This window comes from Nansenia antarctica (genome assembly GCF_963989245.1).
Source record: "Nansenia antarctica genome assembly, chromosome: 2".
Lineage (NCBI taxonomy): Eukaryota > Metazoa > Chordata > Actinopteri > Argentiniformes > Microstomatidae > Nansenia > Nansenia antarctica.
This window is the reverse complement of record NC_137675.1, coordinates 47912647-47934660: the sequence shown is the minus strand read 5'-3', so window position 1 is coordinate 47934660 and position 22014 is coordinate 47912647. Positions and strand designations below refer to the sequence as shown.

General features: G+C 47.5%; 1 protein-coding gene across 1 annotated transcript; it reads left to right on the top strand.

The window, feature by feature from the left end:
• Positions 1-9122: 9122 nt before the first annotated feature.
• LOC308150208 (olfactory receptor 51L1-like) lies at positions 9123-10016 on the top strand (the record flags this gene model as incomplete). The annotated part of the gene is made up of 1 exon (XM_080523063.1): positions 9123-10016. One exon carries the CDS (start codon positions 9123-9125, stop codon positions 10014-10016), a length of 894 nt encoding a protein of 297 aa, XP_080379189.1.
• Positions 10017-22014: the final 11998 nt, after the last annotated feature.

Genomic DNA, 22014 nt, shown 5'->3' with positions numbered 1-22014 from the left:
ACATGTTTACATTGTTCTTTGTCTTTGCGTTCCTTAGGTAAAATGGAAATAATTGCTTCCCTCCATGATGGCCCTGCTCTCTTCTAGGGTCCAGTTAAAAGGTTTTAGCTCCTTTCTGAAGGCTTTATACCATTCAGGTAGAAACCCATTGCTGCCTGGTGATTTACCAGCATTTAGTCTACTGATTGCAGCTTCCAGCTCCTCAACTGGAAATTGTGACGTAATGGTGTCATTCTGTGTCTCACCAATGGATGGCAGGTGTCTCACCAATGGATTTTTTCAGCAGCTGATGGTGTCTTTGAATAGATTTTCTTGTAGTACTCTTCAAATATTCTTTCTATCTCATCTGGCTCATGTAATACTTGGTTGGTTTGAGGTTTATTGTATTGTATTAGTGGTCTGCTGTTTACGCAGCCGTCTGGCCAGGGGGGTATTCCCCGTACTTTGATAACATCAGTGATTAGTTGAAAATCCTGGTTCGAGCTGATCTTGATTGTGATTTAAGACTCAACTGAATCCAATAATCCTTTATAGTTTAAGCTTTTAAGCTTTATGAAGACGAAAAATAAGAAGTAAAAAAGGGCAATACTGCCTCAATTAACGAGGCGAGGGAAAAGCCTTGGCAAAAAATTACTGTACAGATTAAATGCGTATGTCATACTAGCCCCTACTTATTGTTTTATTTATTTTTTTAAATTAAGAGAAATTCACTACTGTGGTTATATTAGCAGCAGGTTCCTCATATCAGAATGTCAGGATGGCTAACTAGAGCACGTTAGTCTGTTCAAAAGAACATATCCAATCATGTCGCCCCAATGCCTTAGTGGTACATAAAGCTAGCCAATGGCAGCGTCCACGTTTGCAGTAGTACGCCATGACAGTTCCTGTTGGCCATTCACATCGAGGCGTTGGTTATCGTATCAACGTCATCACACCAGCGCATCATCACACACCAGCAAGTCGGCTGAAATTTGGAACTGTCACCTCCAGCTCACGGCATCAGTTTTGGTAAAAGTCCAGCTACGTGATCCCGGCTTTATAAATTTATTTTATCAACGGAATTGTTCATATAAATTAATACCGTTTTGTCTTATCAGTTCTCTCACACCTCTAAGTGAATGCACGACGAGTGAAACGTGGGGAACTTGTCGGCTGTCAATCTGATGGGGCTTTCACACTAGCAAAGAACCGTTCCGGTTCGCGTTCGCGAACCAAGTCTGGAACTGGCCGGCGTGTTCAGAACGAAACTCAATTGGTTCGGAGACTGAAAAGTTGGTTCGCAGCGGGAACCAGAAAATAGTGGTTCTCAAGCGGGAACCAAAACGTAGAACAGTCACGTCGTCAGTGGGTGTGTCATATTCTAGGCTGCAAAGACCAGCAAGAAGAAAGGAGACAAAATGTAATCCAATCTAAATCTAATCATTAGTGAACAAAACAACTATCAAAGGTTTCATCATTCTCTCTATCTTCCTCACATGCTCAGCAAACACACGCACACGCACGAACGCACATTTCGTAAGCCATTTCTATTCCAGCAATGGAGCAGCTGGTTAGTAAGAGAACGCGTGTATAAAGTGTCTTTTGTTTTGTTTCATAGAAAATAGTATACACTGTAGTGGACGATATTATCCTCATTTAGTGGCTGCCATCTAGTTGTGACATTTTTGTTTATCCCGACCCTTCATCACTCATCGTTGATGACGCGGATGGTTCTGGTTACACTGGTATGAACGCGGACTGGTTCGCCAGACAGCACCAAGGTTTAGAGGTTAGCGAACGCGAACCGGATCGGTTCTTTGCTGTTACGATGGGGTAATGTGTTTGGACCCAGGCGCAGAGTAGAACAGAGTAGACGGAAGCAGGAGTAAAATAATAACGGTACTCTTTATTTTGAGTAAACGGAACAAATAATAACCGCACAGTAAGCGAATAAACAAAAGAGGAGAAAACAAGTCTCCGATAAACGTTTTAAATAATAACAGGAACAAGGCAGAGCAATGTACTTACAATCGTCAACTATACTTATTTCCTAATCCGGCGAGGAACAATAAGGCTAAGAAGAATCGTAAACATATAACAAACGCAACATGAAGTGAACAACCGACAACCAGAGGGGAAACAGAGGGATCTAAATAGCCACAGCCAAACAACACACACCAGGTACAAATCAGTTAATTAGGACAGACAAATGCATACATAAAACACCAGAGGGCGCCAAAGGGTCGCTCCACAATAAGGTCGCTTCCCCAACCCTTACAGTATCCCCCCCCGACGAACGGCACCTGCCGTTCACCTGGGTGCCTCAGGATGTAGTTGGCGGAAGTCTGTAATTAGTTTTGGGTCCAATATGTCCCTCTGAGGCACCCAGGACCGTTCCTTTCGGCCCATACCCCTCCCAATCCACCAAAAACTGTAAGCCCCTACCCCTCCGCCGGCAATCCATAATCCTCCGTACTGTATAAACAGTCTGTCCATCAATGATGCGTGGCGGGGGAACAGGGGGGGGGGGGTGGGGACATGGGGCAAGTGACGAAGGGTTTCAGTAGGGACACATGAAAGGTCGGGTGAACCCGCATGGAAGGTGGGAGTAGTAGTCTATACGCCACCGGGTTCACCCGCCGCACCACTTTGAACGGACCCACGAACCGGGGCGCTAGCTTCCTGGACTCGACCCGGAGGGGAAGGTCCCGGGTCGAGAGCCACACCTTCTGCCCCGGGCGAAAGATCGGGGCCGGGCGACGCCTGCGGTTGGCCTGAAGCTGGGACCGAGCCGACGCCCGCTGAAGCGCCGCCCTCACCCGCCTCCAGGTCCGGCGACAGCGACCGACGTGGGCTTGGACGGAGGGCACCTCCGCCTCCTCCTCCTGCTCAGGGAATAGGGGGGGTTGATAGCCATATTGGCACTGAAAGGGGGATAGGCCAGTGGATGAGCAGAGGAGGGTGTTGTGGGCGTATTCCGCCCACGCCAGTCGCCGACTCCACGTCGCCGGATTGCCGGAGACGTAGCACCTCAGCACGCCTTCCAGGTCCTGGTTGACACGCTCCGTCTGCCCATTGGACTGTGGATGGAAACCGGAGGACAGGCTGACGGAGGCGCCGAGGCTGGTCGCGAACGCCTTCCAGAACCTGGAAGCGAACTGAGGACCCCGATCCGACACCATGTCCTGCGGGAGACCATGCACCCGGAAGATGTGCTGCACCACCAGGTCGGCCGTCTCTCGGGCCGAGGGGAGTTTGAGGAGGGGGATGAAGTGGGCCGCCTTGGAGAAACGGTCCACTACCACCAAGATGGTAGTGAACCCGTCAGAGGGAGGGAGACCTGAAATAAAGTCAAGGGAGATGTGGGACCAGGGGCGTTTGGGGATGGGGAGGGGTCGGAGTAGCCCCGCTGAAGGCTGGCGAGATGTCTTGCTGCGCGCACACACAGGACAGGCTGCCACAAAGGCGCGCGTATCCCTCTCCGCTGTGGGCCACCAGAACCTCCTGCGAATAAAGTCCAGGGTCCTGGCAGCCCCGGGGTGGCTAGTGAGGGGCGACGCATGCGCCCATTGCAGCAGCCGTGAACGCGCAGTCTTGGGAACATACAGCCTCCCCGGGGGTCCTCCCCCCGGATCCGGCTCCCGCCTGAGCGCCGCTCTCACCACTTTAGCGATCCCCCACGACACAGGGGCAACAATAAGGGTCTCCGGAACAATGGGGTGGGGTTTTTCCTCCCGGTCCGCCGGATCGAACTGCCGGGAGAGGGCGTCCGGCTTGACGTTTTTGGACCCCGGCCTAAAGGAGATGGAAAATTGGAAGCGTGTAAAAAACAGCGCCCACCTGGCTTGACGCGAATTGAGGCGCTTAGCCCCCTGGATGTAGGCCAGGTTCTTGTGGTCCGTCCACACCACAAACGGCTGTGCGGCCCCCTCCAGCCACTGCCTCCACTCCTCCAAAGCCAATTTAATGGCCAGCAGCTCCCGGTTTCCTACGTCATAATTACACTCGGCCGGGGACAGCCGACGTGAGAAAAAAGCGCAGGGATGTACCTTCCCATCCTTCCTGCACCTCTGGGAGAGCACCGCCCCCACCGCGAGATCTGAGGCGTCCACCTCCACCAGGAATGGTACTTCCGAGTCCGGATGGGCTAGGACCGGAGCAGAGGTGAACCGTTGCTTGAGGTCCACGAAGGCGGCCTCCGCCTCCGAGGGCCAGGCGAACGTACGGAGGGTAGACCTGGTGAGGGCAGTTAAAGGGGCAGCTAGGGCACTAAAATTGCGGATAAAGCGTCTATAAAAATTAGCAAACCCTAGGAACCGCTGTAACTGTTTCAAAGAGGAGGGGCGGGGCCAGTCTAACACCGCACTAACCTTGGCAGGGTCCATGCTTAAATCCCCCCGTGTTATAATGAACCCCAGGAATGACACTGTGTCGGCGTGAAAGACACATTTCTCTGCCTTGACAAATAACTGGTGGTGGAGGAGGCGCTGGAGGACTTGACGGACATGACGTTGATGTTGAGTAATGTCTTTGGAAAAAATGAGGATATCGTCAAGGTACACAAAAACCGAATGACCAATCAAATCCCGCAGTACGTCGTTGACTAGTGCTTGAAATACTGCGGGTGCATTAGCGAGACCAAAGGGCATGACTAAATACTCATAATGTCCGTTAGGCGTGTTAAAAGCCGTCTTCCACTCGTCCCCCTCCCTCATCCTCACCAGGTTGTATGCATTGCGTAAATCCAGTTTGGTAAACACCCTTGCTCCTTGCAGTGACTCAAAGGCGGTATCCATGAGGGGCAGGGGATAGCGATTCTTTATGGAAATGTCATTTAGACCGCGGTAATCGATGCAGGGACGCTGTCCCCCGTCTTTCTTTGCCACAAAGAAGAAGCCTGCGCCAGCGGGCGAGGTGGAAGGACGGATATGACCCGCGGCCAGTGCTTCCTCTATGTATTTATTCATGGAGAGATTCTCCGGGCGAGAGAGGGAAAACAGGCGTCCCCGCGGCGGCACAGTACCCGGCAGCAGATTGATGGCACAGTCATAGGGTCTATGGGGGCGTAATTTCTCGGCCCGAGATTTACTGAACACTTCCCCCAGGTCCCAATATATCTGAGGCACCCCTGTCAGGTCGGGGCTGGAAGGGGAAGCAGGGCCAGGGGAATTAGGAAGAGGGGTGGAAAGGGGGAGAGGCGAGAACTGGGGCTGCAACGGGGATGCGAGAGTCGTGGGCGGAGACTCAGTACGCACTGTGACGGAGCCTGCTTCGAGGGAGAGTCGACCTGTGGACCAGTCAATGCGGGGGTTGAGAGAAGCTAACCAGGGGTGACCTAACACAATAGGGCAATCAGGAGAGGCCACAATAAAAAATCGTATGAGTTCCCAACGACCCCCTCCCACCTGGATATGTACAGGCATAGTGCGCTGGGTAATGATCCCCGACCCCAATGGCCGGCCGTCTAGGGCTCGAACAGGAACGGGTTCTTTCAATTCTTCCAAAGGAACCCCCCACCCCCAGGCCAGGCCTTCGTGCATTAAATTCCCCGCTGCCCCTGAGTCCACCAGAGCCCGAACTCGCTGGGTACAGTGTCCCCACCGCACCTTAACAGAAAAAAAGGTTCGTGGGTCATTGAAACCCGAGGGTATGTCCCTACCCGCTAATACCCCTCCCGATACTAGCGGGCTGCCCCGTTTCCCGAGGTCCCTGGACAGGCACTGTAGCGGTGACCCTTGCGACCGCAACGGAAGCAGCGCCGCTCGTCCAGCCGACGCCGCCTCTCTGTGCTGGAGAGGTGTGTTGCGCCCAACTGCATGGCCTCCTCCTCCTCCGTGGTCTCCTCCGGGAACCGCCGAGTCGCCTCCCTAGCAGGAGGAGGTTGTAACGGAGCGCCCCTCGACGAGCCCCTCTCACGTGATCGCTCTCGGCGCCGATTGTCCACACGCACCGAGAGCTCCACTACGCCGTCTAGCCGCTCTGGGAGGTCCCGGAGGGCAAGTTGGTCTTTCATCGCCTCCGAGAGCCCCTGGGTATAGAGTACGGCCAGGGCCTTCTCCTCCCAACCCGCCTCCCTAGCTAGAGTGCGGAACTCGATGGAATAATCCGCCACCGAGCGATCCCCCTGTCGACACGCCGTGAGCCGCCGACCGGCTTCGTGCCCCGATATTACCCGGGAGGTGTCGAATATTTTGCGTAACTCCCGGGTGAATGCTGTAGCGTCGGAGCACGCCGGCGACTGACTCTCCCACTCGGCCGTGGCCCAGGACAGGGCACGGCCCGTCAACAGGGTGATGATGTAGGCCACTCGGGAGTGCTCGGTGGGGAAAGACAGGGGCTGCAGGCTGAAGATCAGTGAACACTGAGTCAGGAACTCTCTGCAGCCCTCTGGACGTCCATCATAGCGTTCGGGAGGAGGTAGTCGGGGTTCCCGCGTGGTCACCGGCGGTAGAGGAGGCATAGCTGCTGCTGCTGCTGCCGCTGGTGGAGTGGGGTTGGCCTGAGCGGCCACCAGGCTAGTCACGGCGATGGTCAGCTTTTCGATCTCCGCAAACATCGCCAGCTGGTTCCGCTCCTGCTGGGCTACCATAGCCCCCTGGGTATTCAGCACCGTGCGAATCTGCTCTACATCTGCTGGGTCCATAATGGTCGGTTGTTCTGTTACGATGGGGTAATGTGTTTGGACCCAGGCGCAGAGTAGAACAGAGTAGACGGAAGCAGGAGTAAAATAATAACGGTACTCTTTATTTTGAGTAAACGGAACAAATAATAACCGCACAGTAAGCGAATAAACAAAAGAGGAGAAAACAAGTCTCCGATAAACGTTTTAAATAATAACAGGAACAAGGCAGAGCAATGTACTTACAATCGTCAACTATACTTATTTCCTAATCCGGCGAGGAACAATAAGGCTAAGAAGAATCGTAAACATATAACAAACGCAACATGAAGTGAACAACCGACAACCAGAGGGGAAACAGAGGGATCTAAATAGCCACAGCCAAACAACACACACCAGGTACAAATCAGTTAATTAGGACAGACAAATGCATACATAAAACACCAGAGGGCGCCAAAGGGTCGCTCCACAATAAGGTCGCTTCCCCAACCCTTACACTTTGCCGGTGTGAAAGCCCTAACACTGGACTGGCTGTCATCACTTGTGGTAAGTACAGCTACCTTGATGTAATGATTTGATCAATATTGTCCATATAAATTAATAGAGTGTTATCTTATGTGTTCAAAGCAAGACACTTGCAGCTCTCATTGTTGAGAGACAGACGGGTGATGCCTGCCGTTAGAAAGGCTACAAAGCCCTACTGCATAAACTCCCAGCTTACCTAACCTCATTACTGAAATTCAAGAACAATTATTATTGTTAATTATTATCTAACTTGTTCTCAGAGCTGGTTAACTCTTGTGGTTCCTCAGATCTCTTGGGGTAAATCTGCTTTTAGTTATGGTGCACCGCACTGCTGTAACAATCTGCAAAAAACATTACAGTTGGTTGTTCTGGTGTCGCTTGGGCAATTTAGGGTGTTGATCCAGGACCTCTTTGGTGAAAGATGTGCTGGATGAGCTGCAGATGTCTAATGGCGGAGGGGGGGAGCCCGCCTAGGAGTGCGTTGTAGATGGGGGGGAGATGACCAGTGACTGGACCAAGAGTTGAGCGGCTTCACTGGTGAGGAATGGACGTATCCTTCTGATTTTGTAGAGGAAGAATCTGCAGGAGCATGCTGTCGCTGCGATGTTCGCCACACAGGATAAGTGGTTGTCAAGGATTACTCCAAGGTTCTTGACTGTCTGGGAGGAGGTTACACTCGAGTTCTCAACTGTGATGGAGAAGTCTTGGAAAGGGCAGGCTTTCCCGGGGAGAAAGAGTAGCTCAGTCTTGTTAAGGTTAAAATTGAGGTGGTGGGCTGACATCCATGCAGAGATGTCAGCAAGACGCGCAGAGACATGTGTTGCCGCATGTGAGTCAGACAGGAAGATCATCTGCATAACTGTGGCAGGAGAACCCATGTGAGGGGATTACCTCGAAGTTTGGTGTAAGTTCTGACATTGGTAGTGTTGTCTGCTAGCTGGCCATCTATAACATAAATAACATGGCTAACCCCTTCTATACAGTATTGTGTTTTAGGTTATGATGAGCTTAATTATTATCTAACTTGTTCTCAGAGCTGGTTAACTCTTGTGGTTCCTCAGATCTCTTGGGGTAAATCTGCTTTTAGTTATGGTGCAACTCACTGCTGTAACAATCTGCAAAAAACATTACAGTTGGTTGTTCTGGTGTCGCTTGGGCAATTTAGGGTGTTGATCCAGGACCTCTTTGGTGAAAGATGTGCTGGATGAGCTGCAGATGTCTAATGGCGGAGGGGGGGAGCCCGCCTAGGAGTGCGTTGTAGATGGGGGGGGGGGGGGGGGGGGGGGGGGGGGGGAGATGACCAGTGACTGGACCAAGAGTTGAGCGGCTTCATAAATAACATGGCTAACCCCTTCTATACAGTATTGTGTTTTAGGTTATGATGAGCTTTAGTCTCATTACCTACATGGCTATGTTGATGGTTAAAGGTGCAATGTGATGTAGATAAATAATAACAATATTCACCTAAAAAACATCTGCACTAATCAACATGATAAACCATCCATTGAAGTGTGGGTTCCAATATCCACCCAATCTAATGGTACCATTCTCCTGTGGGTCCTCGTCACTGAAGACACAGAGGAGAGGATGAGCAGGATAAAAACATCATCACACAGCAGTGTGGCTGCAGATGAGACAACAACACATCAGGTAATCTGAACATGCTCTGAATGGTCTGAAGGCTACTTGGTGTGTATGTATGGTGCTAATGTATTTGTAAAACAGTGCAGCATTTACATAATAGGTTTTTATTGTGATATGTAAATGTGAATGTTCATTTCATACATTGGATTTAGATTATAATATATTTTGATGAAATAAACTAGATGAACTGATCAATCAGATGCTACAGGAGCAGCTATGTTGCAGCCTGCATGCCTCCTTCACACAGTAGAGACGCCACTGTTCACCAGTGTTTTCTCTCTAACCATTTCCCAGCTCAGCACCACTCCTGGCTCACATGGAAAATGGAACTTCTACATTCTATTTCTACCTCACCATGTTTGAGGACCTGGGATACTCCAGATACATTTACTTCATCTTGTCACTAGTTCTGTATGTTGTAATTATAGCTTCCAATGTTGTCATTTTACTGGTCGTATATCGAGAGAGATCACTGCATGAGCCTATGTATTTTTTCATTTCATGTCTGTCAATCAATTCTCTCTATGGCACTGCTGGTTTCTTCCCACGATTCATGAGGGATCTCCTCTCTGACACTCACTTGATATCCCGTCCTGGATGTTTCATTCAAATATACATTATATATTCCTATGTATCATATGAATACACTATCTTAAGCATTATAGCTTATGACAGATATGTTGCAATATGTAAGCCGTTACATTACCACAATACAATGAATTTAAAGGCAGTTTGTCTCTTAATATCCTTTGCCTGGATCTATCCCATGTTTTCTATTGGATGTTGCCTGCTTTTGTCCAATAGGCTCCTGTTGTGTGGTAATCGATTATCAAGAGTTTTCTGCTCTAACTGGTCAGTTGTGCAGCTATCATGTGTTGATACTTCATTAAATAATGTTGTAGGAATGTTTGTGACTATAACTACAGTCTTTCTACCCTTGGGTTTTGTTTTATATACTTACTTAAGAATTCTGCTTGTTTGTAAGAAAAGCTCATCAGAATTCAGAGGAAAAGCATTACAAACATGTTTACCTCACATTGTTACATTTGTTATCTATTCAATAGCTGTGTTTTGTGAAGTTACTCTAAATCGGTTGCCAGTTGATGAACTGAATCCATTCGTAGCTGTGATTTTATCAGTTGAGTTCTTGGTTATTCCACCAATTTTGAATCCTCTTATTTATGGTGTAAATCTACCACAAATCCGAAGACTAATTTTGAGCTCCTTACTGTTACCCACAATGTTCTAACTGTCGTTGATATTTTTCTGACTTGCCACTGTTAACCATATATGAACTTTTTAGTAATTGGTAAAATATGACATGTATGTAGCTATGCCAGGTACATATTATGTACATATAGTGTGTATGGTATGTGTGGGAGTAGTATTCTCTTCACTTTTCACAGATGAGGCAAGTTTACTTTTACTGTTTATTATTACACAAAATAAAACGTTTTTATTTACGCTTTATTTACCAGCATTTAGTCTACTGATTGCAGCTTCCAGCTCCTCAACTGTAAATTGTGACGTAATGGTGTCATTCTGTGTCTCACCAATGGATGGCAGGTGTCTCACCAATGGATTTTTTTCAGCAGCTGATGGTGTCTTTGAATAGATTTTCTTGTAGTACTGAAAAATATAGACAGACTTGACTGGTGGATAGTTCAAATCACTGTGGGTAGTCCGGTTAGAACTATGATGTCCTTATATGCATGGAGATAATAACCAGACCAGGTTACTATTAAAGGCTTTAATGAAAACCGTGAACTTGTGGTTCTGCAAAGACAACAGAATGCAACTGTAAGAACAGTACACAGACTCCACTGAACATACATATATACAAAGACATATTACTGAACGGGCCTACCGGGCCCAGGCCCAGGGGCCCCAGAGATCAGGGGGCCCTTTGCATTTCTTGTCGCAGGGATGCCGGTAGAAAATGTCCTACTGTAACTGGGACAAATGAGATTCCTTATATGAACGTAAAAAAACTATTTTGAATATACTTTTGAATATACTATTTTGAACAATTTTATAGGGCCCACGTCTTGCAAAAAAAAGAGAAGCTTGTGTGGGCTACATAGTTTCTATAGCCTACTCAGATTCTAATGCGAATACAGGCTACATTCCCATTAGATTGAGTAGGCTATAGAAACTAGACACTAGAGGGCGCCATTAAAGTTTGTGTACTGGGGACAGGTCACGAGGTCACACTGGTGCAGGTCTTTTACAGATCTTTTATTAAGGCTGAAGATGATAAAAGCCCACAAGGACTACTTCGCGTAATTATCGATTGTGGCCTGCAATCTATGTTTCCAAATGTCTATGTTGCGCTGCGGCTATTTTTGACTCTGCCTGTAACCAATTGCGAAGGGGAGCAGTCATTCTCTGTGCTGTCCAGGATTAAAAACCAATTGCGGACTAAAATGACGCAACACCGTCTCAAGGCTCTTTCTCTCATGGCAATTGAGAGCGAACTGACCAAATCACTTTAATGATATCGTGGATGATTTTGCACGAAGCAGAGCCAGGAAAAAATGCATTGCATAAGGTAAGACTATTTTATGATTAATTTAGTCTTATAAAGCCATCCTGTGGTTGCTATATATGACACCATAGTGTTGCCAATTGTTTTTGGTTGAAAGCGGTGTATTTTGTTACTGTACATGTACTGTTGTTGGCTTCAATTGAGTGTGGCATGCCTGTGTTGTAAATCCTGTGTCGTTGAAATACAGGTGAATTTTTTCTAGTTATTGTTCTGTTGGCTTTGAGTGTTCCTCCGCTGTAAAACCTGTTGAGATGCAGGTGAACGTAGGCTATGTCTTATATGCTGTTGGCATTGTGTTTACTTGCGCTCTAAAAAAAAATTGCGCTGGGGAGGGGGGGGGGGGGGGCCTTTCTACACGTCCAGGCCCAGGGGCCCATTTTTTCATGATCCGTCTATGCATATATACACATATACCTATGCCACATGCTATCTACCGTATAACACACATATATATATATATATATATATATATACATATACATATACATACACACAGATACATATACATCTACTAAACACATCAAACATACACCTAGCATACGTACAGCATATGGGCAGTAGTGCGCATGCGCCAGTCATAACATCACGCAATCTCACCAACCGACAAACATTCAACATCTAATACACATTTATCTACCTCACAGAACTACTCTCAATGCTGAGGAAACACAGAGGATTACTCACTTTATCGTGGACGCACAACTCACGATTCGTAACAATCTTAACTAAATAATCTTAACTGAACTCTAATGTGTTAACTAAACTAATATGTATTCGCAACTTTCTCCGCTCGTAATTCTTGCTCAACCTGACAGTATTCTTCTCTCGCTCGTCATTCCTAGAGCCCGCCCTCTGCTGGCCAGTGATTGGCCGCATTGACCACTTAGTCCTCCACAGCCTTTTTAACAGCCGCCCCCAAATTCACAGATCGAATTTGAACATCCGAAAAGGCCAGAGGGTCCAGATAAGCAGCGACGATCACTCTTCTTCAGGAAGGGCAGGGAGACTGATGATTTCCATTTCTGACGGGCCTGGGGCCTCATTTATAGAACGTGCTTAGATCAAATTTTGATCTTACCCGTGTCGTACGTAGAAAACCACGTCAACGTAGTGATTTATACAATTTCAACGTGAGTCAATTTGATCGTGGAAACGATCGTAGCTCGATTTGCTTACGCACATTACCTACTGGTTATGCGGAGTTATTACAGGCATGTGAGCCGCACTGCCTAGTGTAATTCATGCAAGTGGCTCGTAATAAAATTAACGATGTTGTTATCAGCCGAGAAAATGAGTTTAATTCAAGATTTAAAGGGAACTTGTCATTTTATCAATGAACGTGGTATTACTGCTATTTCAAGGTGCGAGGGGGCACGCACACATGCAATGACATTTTTACCAAGTTACTGACACTGAAGTCACTGACGCTGAGGGGATGCTAAAATTGTCCTCTTATGATAAAATCCACCACCTCCCCTGATTTTCTTTTACAACTTGAGTAGAGTATAAGCATGTGCCTGGTTAGTTGTCATGATCAAACGTTACAAATGCAATTTACCGAGAAGCCACCCAACTCTGCCCTCTCCCACTTCCAGACGAGAACGCCTACCCTATATTATAGCACTTGTCTTAATTCAGCCGCTATAATTGAGTCGCTATCACAGGGCGTTAATACAAGCCTCATTCACCTGCGTTCATTTTACCTGCGTTGGTATTTTTAGAAGGAAGCACGTACGCAACTTTAAACCATCTCAGCCCGTTTTATAAATAATGCTTACGTCCGTTTAGAAAAATGTGCTTACGTGAAAGTCAAAGATGACGTTCAAGTACTTTTTTTTATAAATGAGGCCCCTGGAGTCCTGGAAAGTAGTGCCTGAGAAAGTGTTTCCAAAAGTGGTCAGCCAATGTCTGGCTATATCGCCATCTTCTGCGACCTAGGGTCTTGGGACCCTCATAAACGACCTGAGGTAGGGATGCATCCCGCCGCCCCATGCGGAGACAGTTGGGGGTGATGGGATCAGGGTCCGCCACGTCTGATGCGAGGTCGCTGCTGCGGCGGAGACGTCCACCCACTCTGATGAGTACTGTAGCCTCGTCAAGCTCTGGGGCAAGTGCCATGAGGCGGCTGGATTTTGCCACCGGTTTACTGGCCTTCAGCTTGGCTACCTCATCCGCAAAGGAGTCTCTCTGTGCCTGTTGCAGGGCTTCCAGTTCGGCAACAGTGTAGGTGTCAGCTGTCAGGGAAGTTGACGGGTCCGCCGCCCCATGAAGCTGGCGGGCAATGACTTCCAGGTAGTCATGCAGGGTCTGTTGTTGCTGTAGATCTGGCAGCGATGAAACTGAGATTGTCAGCACAGCAACAGCAGGTCTCATCTCGTGGTCGGGCTCGTTGCCGGGTGAACCCGGCTTCTCAGGCCACGCTGTTGGTGGCAGTTTCAGGAATGCTGGGCCATGGGTCTACCTGCAGCCATCACTCAGGTCTTTGAGGGCGAGTCTTCGCGTGAGGTCGTCAGCTGGGTTGACTCTTGATGGCACGTATATCCATGTGGCAGACCCTGTTAGTCCTTGAATCTCCGCCACTCGAGTGCCCACAAAAACTTTGTAGCGACACGATTCTGACAACAACCATGTGAGAACAGTCAGTGAGTCAGACCATAATATGCAGCTACGGATGAGGAGGGTCAACTCGGTGGCGATGATCTTGAGGAGCTGTGCGCCAGTGAGAGCCGCACACAGCTCTAAACGAGGGATGGATTGCTGCTTCGTGGGAGCAATGCGGGACCGTGCAGTAAGGAAGGAGACCTCTGGCTGACCTTGGCTGAGCCATAGCTCACAGCTGTCTGACCTGGCTTCGGAGGGGAGGTGGTCGATGATGGATGGGTCATTAGTTGCCCACTGCCTCAACTCAAATCCTCCTTCGGCCAGGAAATGACGCAGTTCGTCTACTAAAACCCTGGCTTCTTCTCTTGAGCTGAGGCTATGTATACAGTTGTCCACGTAGAACGACCTCTTTATGGCCACTCGGACATCCTCCTCTGGCTGGCTATGATCAATCACATGCTTCTGCAATGCGAACGTCGCACAGCAGGGACTGCAGGCTGTTCCAAAGGGGAGAACTTGCCACTCATACACGCTTGGCGGGCTGTATCGCTTCAGATCTCTCCAGAGAAACCGCAGCAGTGGTCTGTCCGTCGGGAGCAGCCGCACTTGGTGGAACATCCCGCAGATGTCCCTGCTGAAGGCAATTGAGTGCTCTCTGAAGCGCAGCAGCACAGCCAGAAGTGAGGGGCCTAAGGCAGGGCCTGGAAGTAGGAGCTCGTTGAGGTTGTGGCCTTGGTATGGAAAGGAGCAATTATACACCACCCGGTTCTTTCCATTGTGTTGGACTATATGGTGTGGTATATACCATGCCTCTTCTGTCTTCTCCACCTGATGTGGCTCCAATTTCACAGCGTAGCCTGCTTCTTCTAGTTTGTAAATCTCTGCCGGGTAGGTAGCGGTTTGTTCCGGATCCTTAGCCAACTATTTCTCAATTCCCCTCAGCTGCGGGAGCACAGCTTCCGGTGAGGCATGTAGCTGTGGCATGGGTTTGACTCGAAGTAGGGGTGTGGCGTGGCGCTCAATGCCATTGACGTTCACTCTCACCGTCTGCTCTTGAAGGAGGTGCACGGCCTCCTGGTCTTGACGCGATCTCATGGCCAACTTCTCACTACGATACGGCAGCACGTCCATCAGCCGCAACTTCTCCACTTGAGGGGACAGGTCTGTCGGGGATGCTGTGGATGTGAAGAGACACTGTGGCTGGTCACGATCAAGCTTGATGTCTTGAGCTGGGCCTTGCAGAGTCCATCCCAGCCGTGTTTTCACCGCAGCTGGTCCACCAGGCGGGCCCAATCTAACAGGCTCTATGGGGGTGATGAGGTGTGTGTAGTCAGAGCCGATCAGCAACACTGGATGAACTCTATTCAGTGGCTGGAGAGGCAACCAGGCTAGATGTTTGGACTTCTGCTGTAGTGCACCGACAGGATGGGTGTGCTCTGCCAGACCCAGCTGCTCGGCGGAGAATGCACTCTGGATCTTGTACCTCTTCTTTGGCTCAGCAACGGGGGATATGGTGAAGGATACGGCCGCCCGTGAAGCACCTGCAGCTCCTGTCTGACTGTGCGGAGGACCAAATCTTCTGGCTTGCCTTTCAGGCCTAACTTCTTTGCTGCGGCCTGGAGAAGGATGGTCCTCTCTGATCCGTCGTCTAAGATAGCATATGCTTCCAATGACCTGTTTCCATTTCTTATGATGACCTTACTGATCTTCAGGAGCACTTTACAGTTGGATACTGGGCGGTCGACATACAGGACTTGGCTAGGTGTGTTCACGAGACAGATATCCGTTGCTGGCACTTCATCCTCTGCTCTCTCGTTCACTTCATGCAGTACAATCAGGTGTCTTCTGTTGCAAGTCTTGCATGGGGCCTTCAGTGTGCACTTAGCTGCGTGATGACCGCGGCCACAGCGCCAGCATCGGTTGTTACCTCTGATCCATGCCACCTTCTGCTCTTTGTTCAGCTGCTTGAAGTTAGTACAATTGTTCAGAAAGTGGCTGGTGTTGTCGCAGTATGGACAATAGGCTTTCCCTTTCTCCACTTTGCTTTGGTGGCTGGCTGAAGGCTCCGATGCAGGCGCTGTGGGGGGACTTGTCACTGCAGTCTCATTTGTACCCAGGAGAATGGTGGTGGTCTTGCTGTATTGTGTTGAGTCCCTCTGGTTCTCCCTCCTCCGGTTGGATGACTCGTCCCGTGAGTGTGAGTGTGAGTGTGAGTGTGAGTGTGAGTGTGAGTGTGAGTGTGAGTGTGAGTGTGTGTGTGTGTGTGTGTGTGTGTGTGTGTGTGTGTGTGTGTGCGTGTGCTGGATGAATACATAAACAAACAAGCGAAAAGACGACATTAGAAAACGTACCATGCTGACGATATTACTAAATGTTTGAAGTAGCTTTTATCTTAGCTGACTCTCTTACCTTCAGGTCGAGTTTGTGTATTCTGGCTTCGCAAAAGACCAACAGTAGCAGGAGAAACACGTCTCGAAATCTCGCCCAAAATCTCGCCCAAAATCTCGCCCAAATCTCGCCCAAAATCTCGCCCAAATTTCGTTGTTTGGTACCTGTACTATATCAATGACAATAAAGACCATTCATTCATTCATTCGAAATACATGTCGGGGCCGTGCCATATGGTGGCTAACTAAACCAGCTAGGTGTATACTAGTGATATACCGTTGTGTGTGTATGATATTTACTATAACACTAGCTGGCGAAAATAGGATATCTTTTTCTCCCAAACTATTCTGCTTCCCTAGTAGATCTTCTTACTTCCGGGTACAACCACGACTTACACGTCACCAGCAGAGTGACGAGCAACGCCCACAACGCGCCAGACTTAACAACCGGATATTCAGGGCGCAATTTTTGCGCCCCGGCCGAGAAATAGGAGACAGCCAATTGGAGCGCTGCTACAGCTCACGTGGAAGCCAAAAGTATTTGGCCAGCCATAGACTTGCATTCGGCCGGCGCCCCGACTCCTCCCCCTATGTATTTGAACAGTGAATTTTACACACACACAGATAAAATGTTTATTGTATTGGAGGATCTTTAATGAATGCTGATAGGCGCCGACAGAATATCAGCCGCATTTTGTGAATAAACAATGTTTATTTAAAAAAAAAACTTTTATAAATCGCAACTAGGAAGTGAAGGTGGGGGCGGCGCCCCAGCGCCCTCTATCGGCCAGCCGCCACTGATATATACACATATACCTATGCCACATACTATCTACCCTATAACACATATATATATATATACATATACATACACACAGATACATATACATCAGGCACGTGCCGTGAGCTTTTAGATTGGGTAAGCATAAGATATAGAAATACACGTAATTACACATACACGCTATCAGTGAACGCAGTTTCAAGGAAATGCAATTTTGATGCCCTAGAACCCGCTAATAAACGGTAGTGTCACTTTGTGATCAGATTACAAAAAACAAAAAAAACAGTTGCCAGTTTCGACTATATCAGGGGTGCTCATTGTTCAATAGTCTGGGAGTCCAGTTTCAACATCGCAAACGCACACATGCACAACACAGACACACACCGTTTCCATCCTCCATAGTAAACTCACAACACACTTTCTTTTCACACTTTGTCACACAGGCACTTGACATCACATCACAAACCCTCCCTCTCTATCTCTCAAACCATATAAACAAGCACAGATCGCCACCAGCCTCGCGAATCATATAAATCATATAAACCGCTCATACCAGGCTTGCTGGCGTCTCTCCCTTTCTGGGTGTGAAGATCGGTGACCGGTGCCTTCGGCCGGCCTTTCCAGTCCAGTCCACGAAATCCCTTTATGTCGCTGACAGTAATGTCCATATTCACAAAATCAAGCAAGTTATCCTTATTGATTATTATTATTTAGATCGTTTGAGCTAGCTGGCATAAGCTATTCTGCCGGGCGAGAGAAAGTAAGGTGAAACTTAAGGTGAAATGTTAAGTGAACTTGAAAGTGATGAGAGCCAATCAGTAGCTCTTATCGGAATGAAAGAACTACTCTGATTGGCTGTAAGCATGCTTCCCCTGGCCACATTAAACAGCGGGCTGAGGCATCGAAAAAAATAAAAAAGACATTTTCACGCATTCGAATGTACGCGAGGGAAAGCAGAGAGAGGAGTGCTTGCAACGCAATGCAGAGTAGGAAGTGCTTACTCCTACAGGTGGCGCTAAAAATGCAACGTCAAAATGAATGACTCCTGCTGCCCTGGGACCTAAAATACGACTCTGTTAATGAAAACAAACAAACGGTTTACATGCACTTTTATTTTAATATTTTCACCCTTTTTTATTTTTTTTGTTGGGTAAGCACTGCTTACCTCTGCTTATATGGACGGCACGTCCCTGAATACATCTACTAAACACATCAAACATACACCTAGTATACGTACAGCATATGGGCAGTAGTGCGCATGCGCCAGTCATAACATCACGCAATCTCACCAACCGACAAACATTCAACATCTAATACACATTTATCTACCTCACAGAACTACTCTCAATGCTGAGGAAACACAGAGGATTACTCACTTTATCGTGGACGCACAACTCACGATTCGTAACAATCTTAACTAAATAATCTTAACTGAACTCTAATGTGTTAACTAAACTAATATGTATTCGCAACTTTCTCCGCTCGTAATTCTTGCTCAACCTGCCAGTATTCTTCTCTCGCTCGTCATTCCTAGAGCCCGCCCTCTGCTGGCCAGTGATTGGCCGCTTTGACCACTTAGTCCTCCACAGCCTTTTTAACAAGTACTCTTCAAATATTCTTTCTATCTCATCTGGCTCATGTAATACTTGGTTGGTTTGAGGTTTATTGTATTGTATTAGTGGTCTGCTGTTTACGCAGCCGTCTGGCCAGGGGGGTATTCCACGTACTTTGATAACATCAGCGATTAGTTGAAAATCCTGGTTCGAGCTGATCTCGATTGTGATTTAAGACTCAACTGATTCCAATAATCCTTTATAGTTTAAGCTTTTAAGCTTTATGAAGATGAAAAATAAGAAGTAAAAAAGGGCAATACTGCCTCAATTAACGAGGCGAGGGAAAAGCCTTGGCAAAAAATTACTGACAGATTAAATGCGTACGTCATACTAGCCCCTACTTATTGTTTTATTTATTTTTTTAAATTAAGAGAAATTCACTACTGTGGTTATATTAGCAGCAGGTTCCTCATATCAGAATGTCAGGATGGCTAACTAGAGCACGTTAGTCTGTTCAAAAGAACATATCCAATCATGTCTCCCCAATGCCTTAGTGGTACATAAAGCTAGCCAATGGCAGCATCCACATTTGCAGTAGTGCGCCATGACAGTTCCTGTTGGCCATTCACATCGAGGCGTTGGTTATCGTATCAACGTCATCACACCAGCGCATCATCACACACCAGCAAGTCGGCTGAAATTTGGAACTGTCACCTCCAGCTCACTGCATCAGTTTTGGTAAAAGTCCAGCTACGTGATCCCGGCTTTATAAATGTATTTTATCAACGGAATTGTTCATATAAATTAATACCGTTTTGTCTTATCAGTTCTCTCACACCTCTAAGCGAATGCACGACGAGTGAAACGTGGGGAACTTGTCGGCTGTCAATCTGATAGGGCTTTCACACTGGCAAAGAACTGTTCCGGTTCGCGTTCGCGAACCAAGTCTGGAACTGGCTCAGAACGAAACTCAAAATTGGTTCGGAGACTGAAAAGTTGGTTCGCAGCGGGAACCAGAAAATAGTGGTTCTTAAGCGGGAACCAAAACGTAGAACAGTCACGTTGTCAATGGGTGTGTCATATTCTAGGCTGCAAAAACCAGCAAGAAGGAAGGAGACAAAATGTAATCTAATCTAAATCGAATCATTAGTGAACAAAACAACTATCAAAAGTTTCATCATTCTCTCTATCTTCCTCACATGCTCAGCAAACACACGCACATGCACGAACGCACATTTCGTAAGCCATTTCTATTCCAGCAATGGAGCAGCTGGTTAGTAAGAGAACGCGTGTATAAAGTGTCTTTTGTTTTGTTTAATAGAAAATAGTATACACTGTAGTGGAAGATATTATCCTCATTTAGTGGCTGCCATCTAGTTGTGACATTTTTGTTTATCCCGCTCCTTCATCACCCATCGTTGATGACGCGGATGGTTCTGGTTACACTGGTATGAAGCGGGCTGGTTCGCCAGAGAGCACCAAGGTTTGGAGGTTAGCGAACGCGAACCGGATCGGTTCTTTGCCAGCCGACCATGCAGCGTGGAGATCAGCGAGAGACCTAACATACAACACCCTCAACCTGCAAGGACACAGACATGAGCGGTCGCAACTCTCAACGCTCCTCCTCCTGCTGCAACAATGCAACAGCAAGGATTATTCCACATTTTCTCCTGTTCCTTCTGTGGATTACGGATTTATACATTAAATCACCACAGAACTTACATCTTATGGAGAAGGAGACAAACTTTATTGGAAAAAATGAGACCCATAGCGACTTTTATCTCCACGCCGCAAAGAAGTATATAAACTTCGGAACGGCAGCTATTCACACAACGTTGACTGCTGACCTGACGCGGAAAAACAAGCCCCCGGCAGGTAGAATGGACCGAAGGACCATGATCTGGCTCTATCTACTTCTCTCGGGAGACATTCAGCTGAATCCCGGACCAGTCTCAACCAGGCAAGCTACACGTTTGGCCAGAGAACAACTATGCCTTTCCCAGGCAAATGTTACTAGCGAAGACATTGACGCCATTGTCGACAAACCGGTTAAACCGGCATCAGCAGCGGACTTCCTGGATTCAGACGAGGCTAACAAAACAATGGGTAGCTATGCTAATAACATTACCCCCCCACCTAACTTCCACCAGCTATCTAGTGAACACAGAGGCCTCCCCCACCCGGTGACGACCCCCCCCCTCCCCCCTCCCTCCCCCACCCGACGACGACCCCCCCCTTCTCCACCCGGAGACTCTCTAACGAAACCGTTGAACAATGGGCGACCCCCCCCATCCCCCAATCCTCAACTTGTCGATGACCTGAATTGTGACTATTTCCAAGTCAAGGACATGAACTCTCTATTTGGACACAGCAGTAAGGGCCTGCATATTGTTCACCTTAATGTGAACAGTCTTGTGCCTAAACTGGACCAAATCAGAGAAATGTTCCATGACAGCAAGGTTCACATTTTGAGCTTCTCTGAGACCAAGTTTGATGAATCCATCAAAGACCCAGAGATTGAAATAGTTAACTACACAGTCATCAGAAACGACAGGAACAGGTATGGGGGTGGTGTCTGCATGTACATTCACAACGATATTATCTTTAACACCCGGTATGACCTGAATCGTGACAAATTAGAATCTGTTTGGGTTGAAATTATCTTTAACAAAGCAAAACCGGTGCTGGTTGGTACTATCTACAGACCTCCCGATCAGAATGATTTCTATGATATTCTTGAGGGGTGCTTGGATGACGTTGACTGTGTGGAAAAGATTCTTATTGGGGATTTGAACACGGACATGCTCAGAAATGAAGCATCCGTTTTCAAATCCTTCACTAGGTTTTCTGAATTACATGGTCTCCGTCAACAAATTACCAAACCCACTAGGGTGTGTATTTCTACTCAAACCACCATAGATCTCATTCTAACATCGGATGAGTCCAAAATCTCCAAGAGTGGGGTTATTGTATGTGGGCTAAGTGATCATTACATGATCTTTTGCACTCGTAAAAAACATAAACCCAAGGCTGGCGGTCATAAAACTGTAACCACTAGATCCCTTAAATCCTATTCTAGTGAGGCCTTAAACCATAAACTGGAGAATCAAGACTGGTTAGATGAACTAAAATGCACACAGGTTGAAGAGGCATGGCTAGGTTTCAAAACCAAATTCCTAAATATTATTGACAGTATAGCCCCCATGAGAACCACCAGGGTTAAAGCCCGATCGGAACCATGGATGAATTCGGACATTCTAAATGCCATGAAAGTCAGAGACCTAAAATGCTCTGAAGTTCAAAAATGCAAATCAAAATTAGTGAAACACTTAAACGAAGATCACAAAACCCACTTTGAGAAAATTAAAAAACAATGC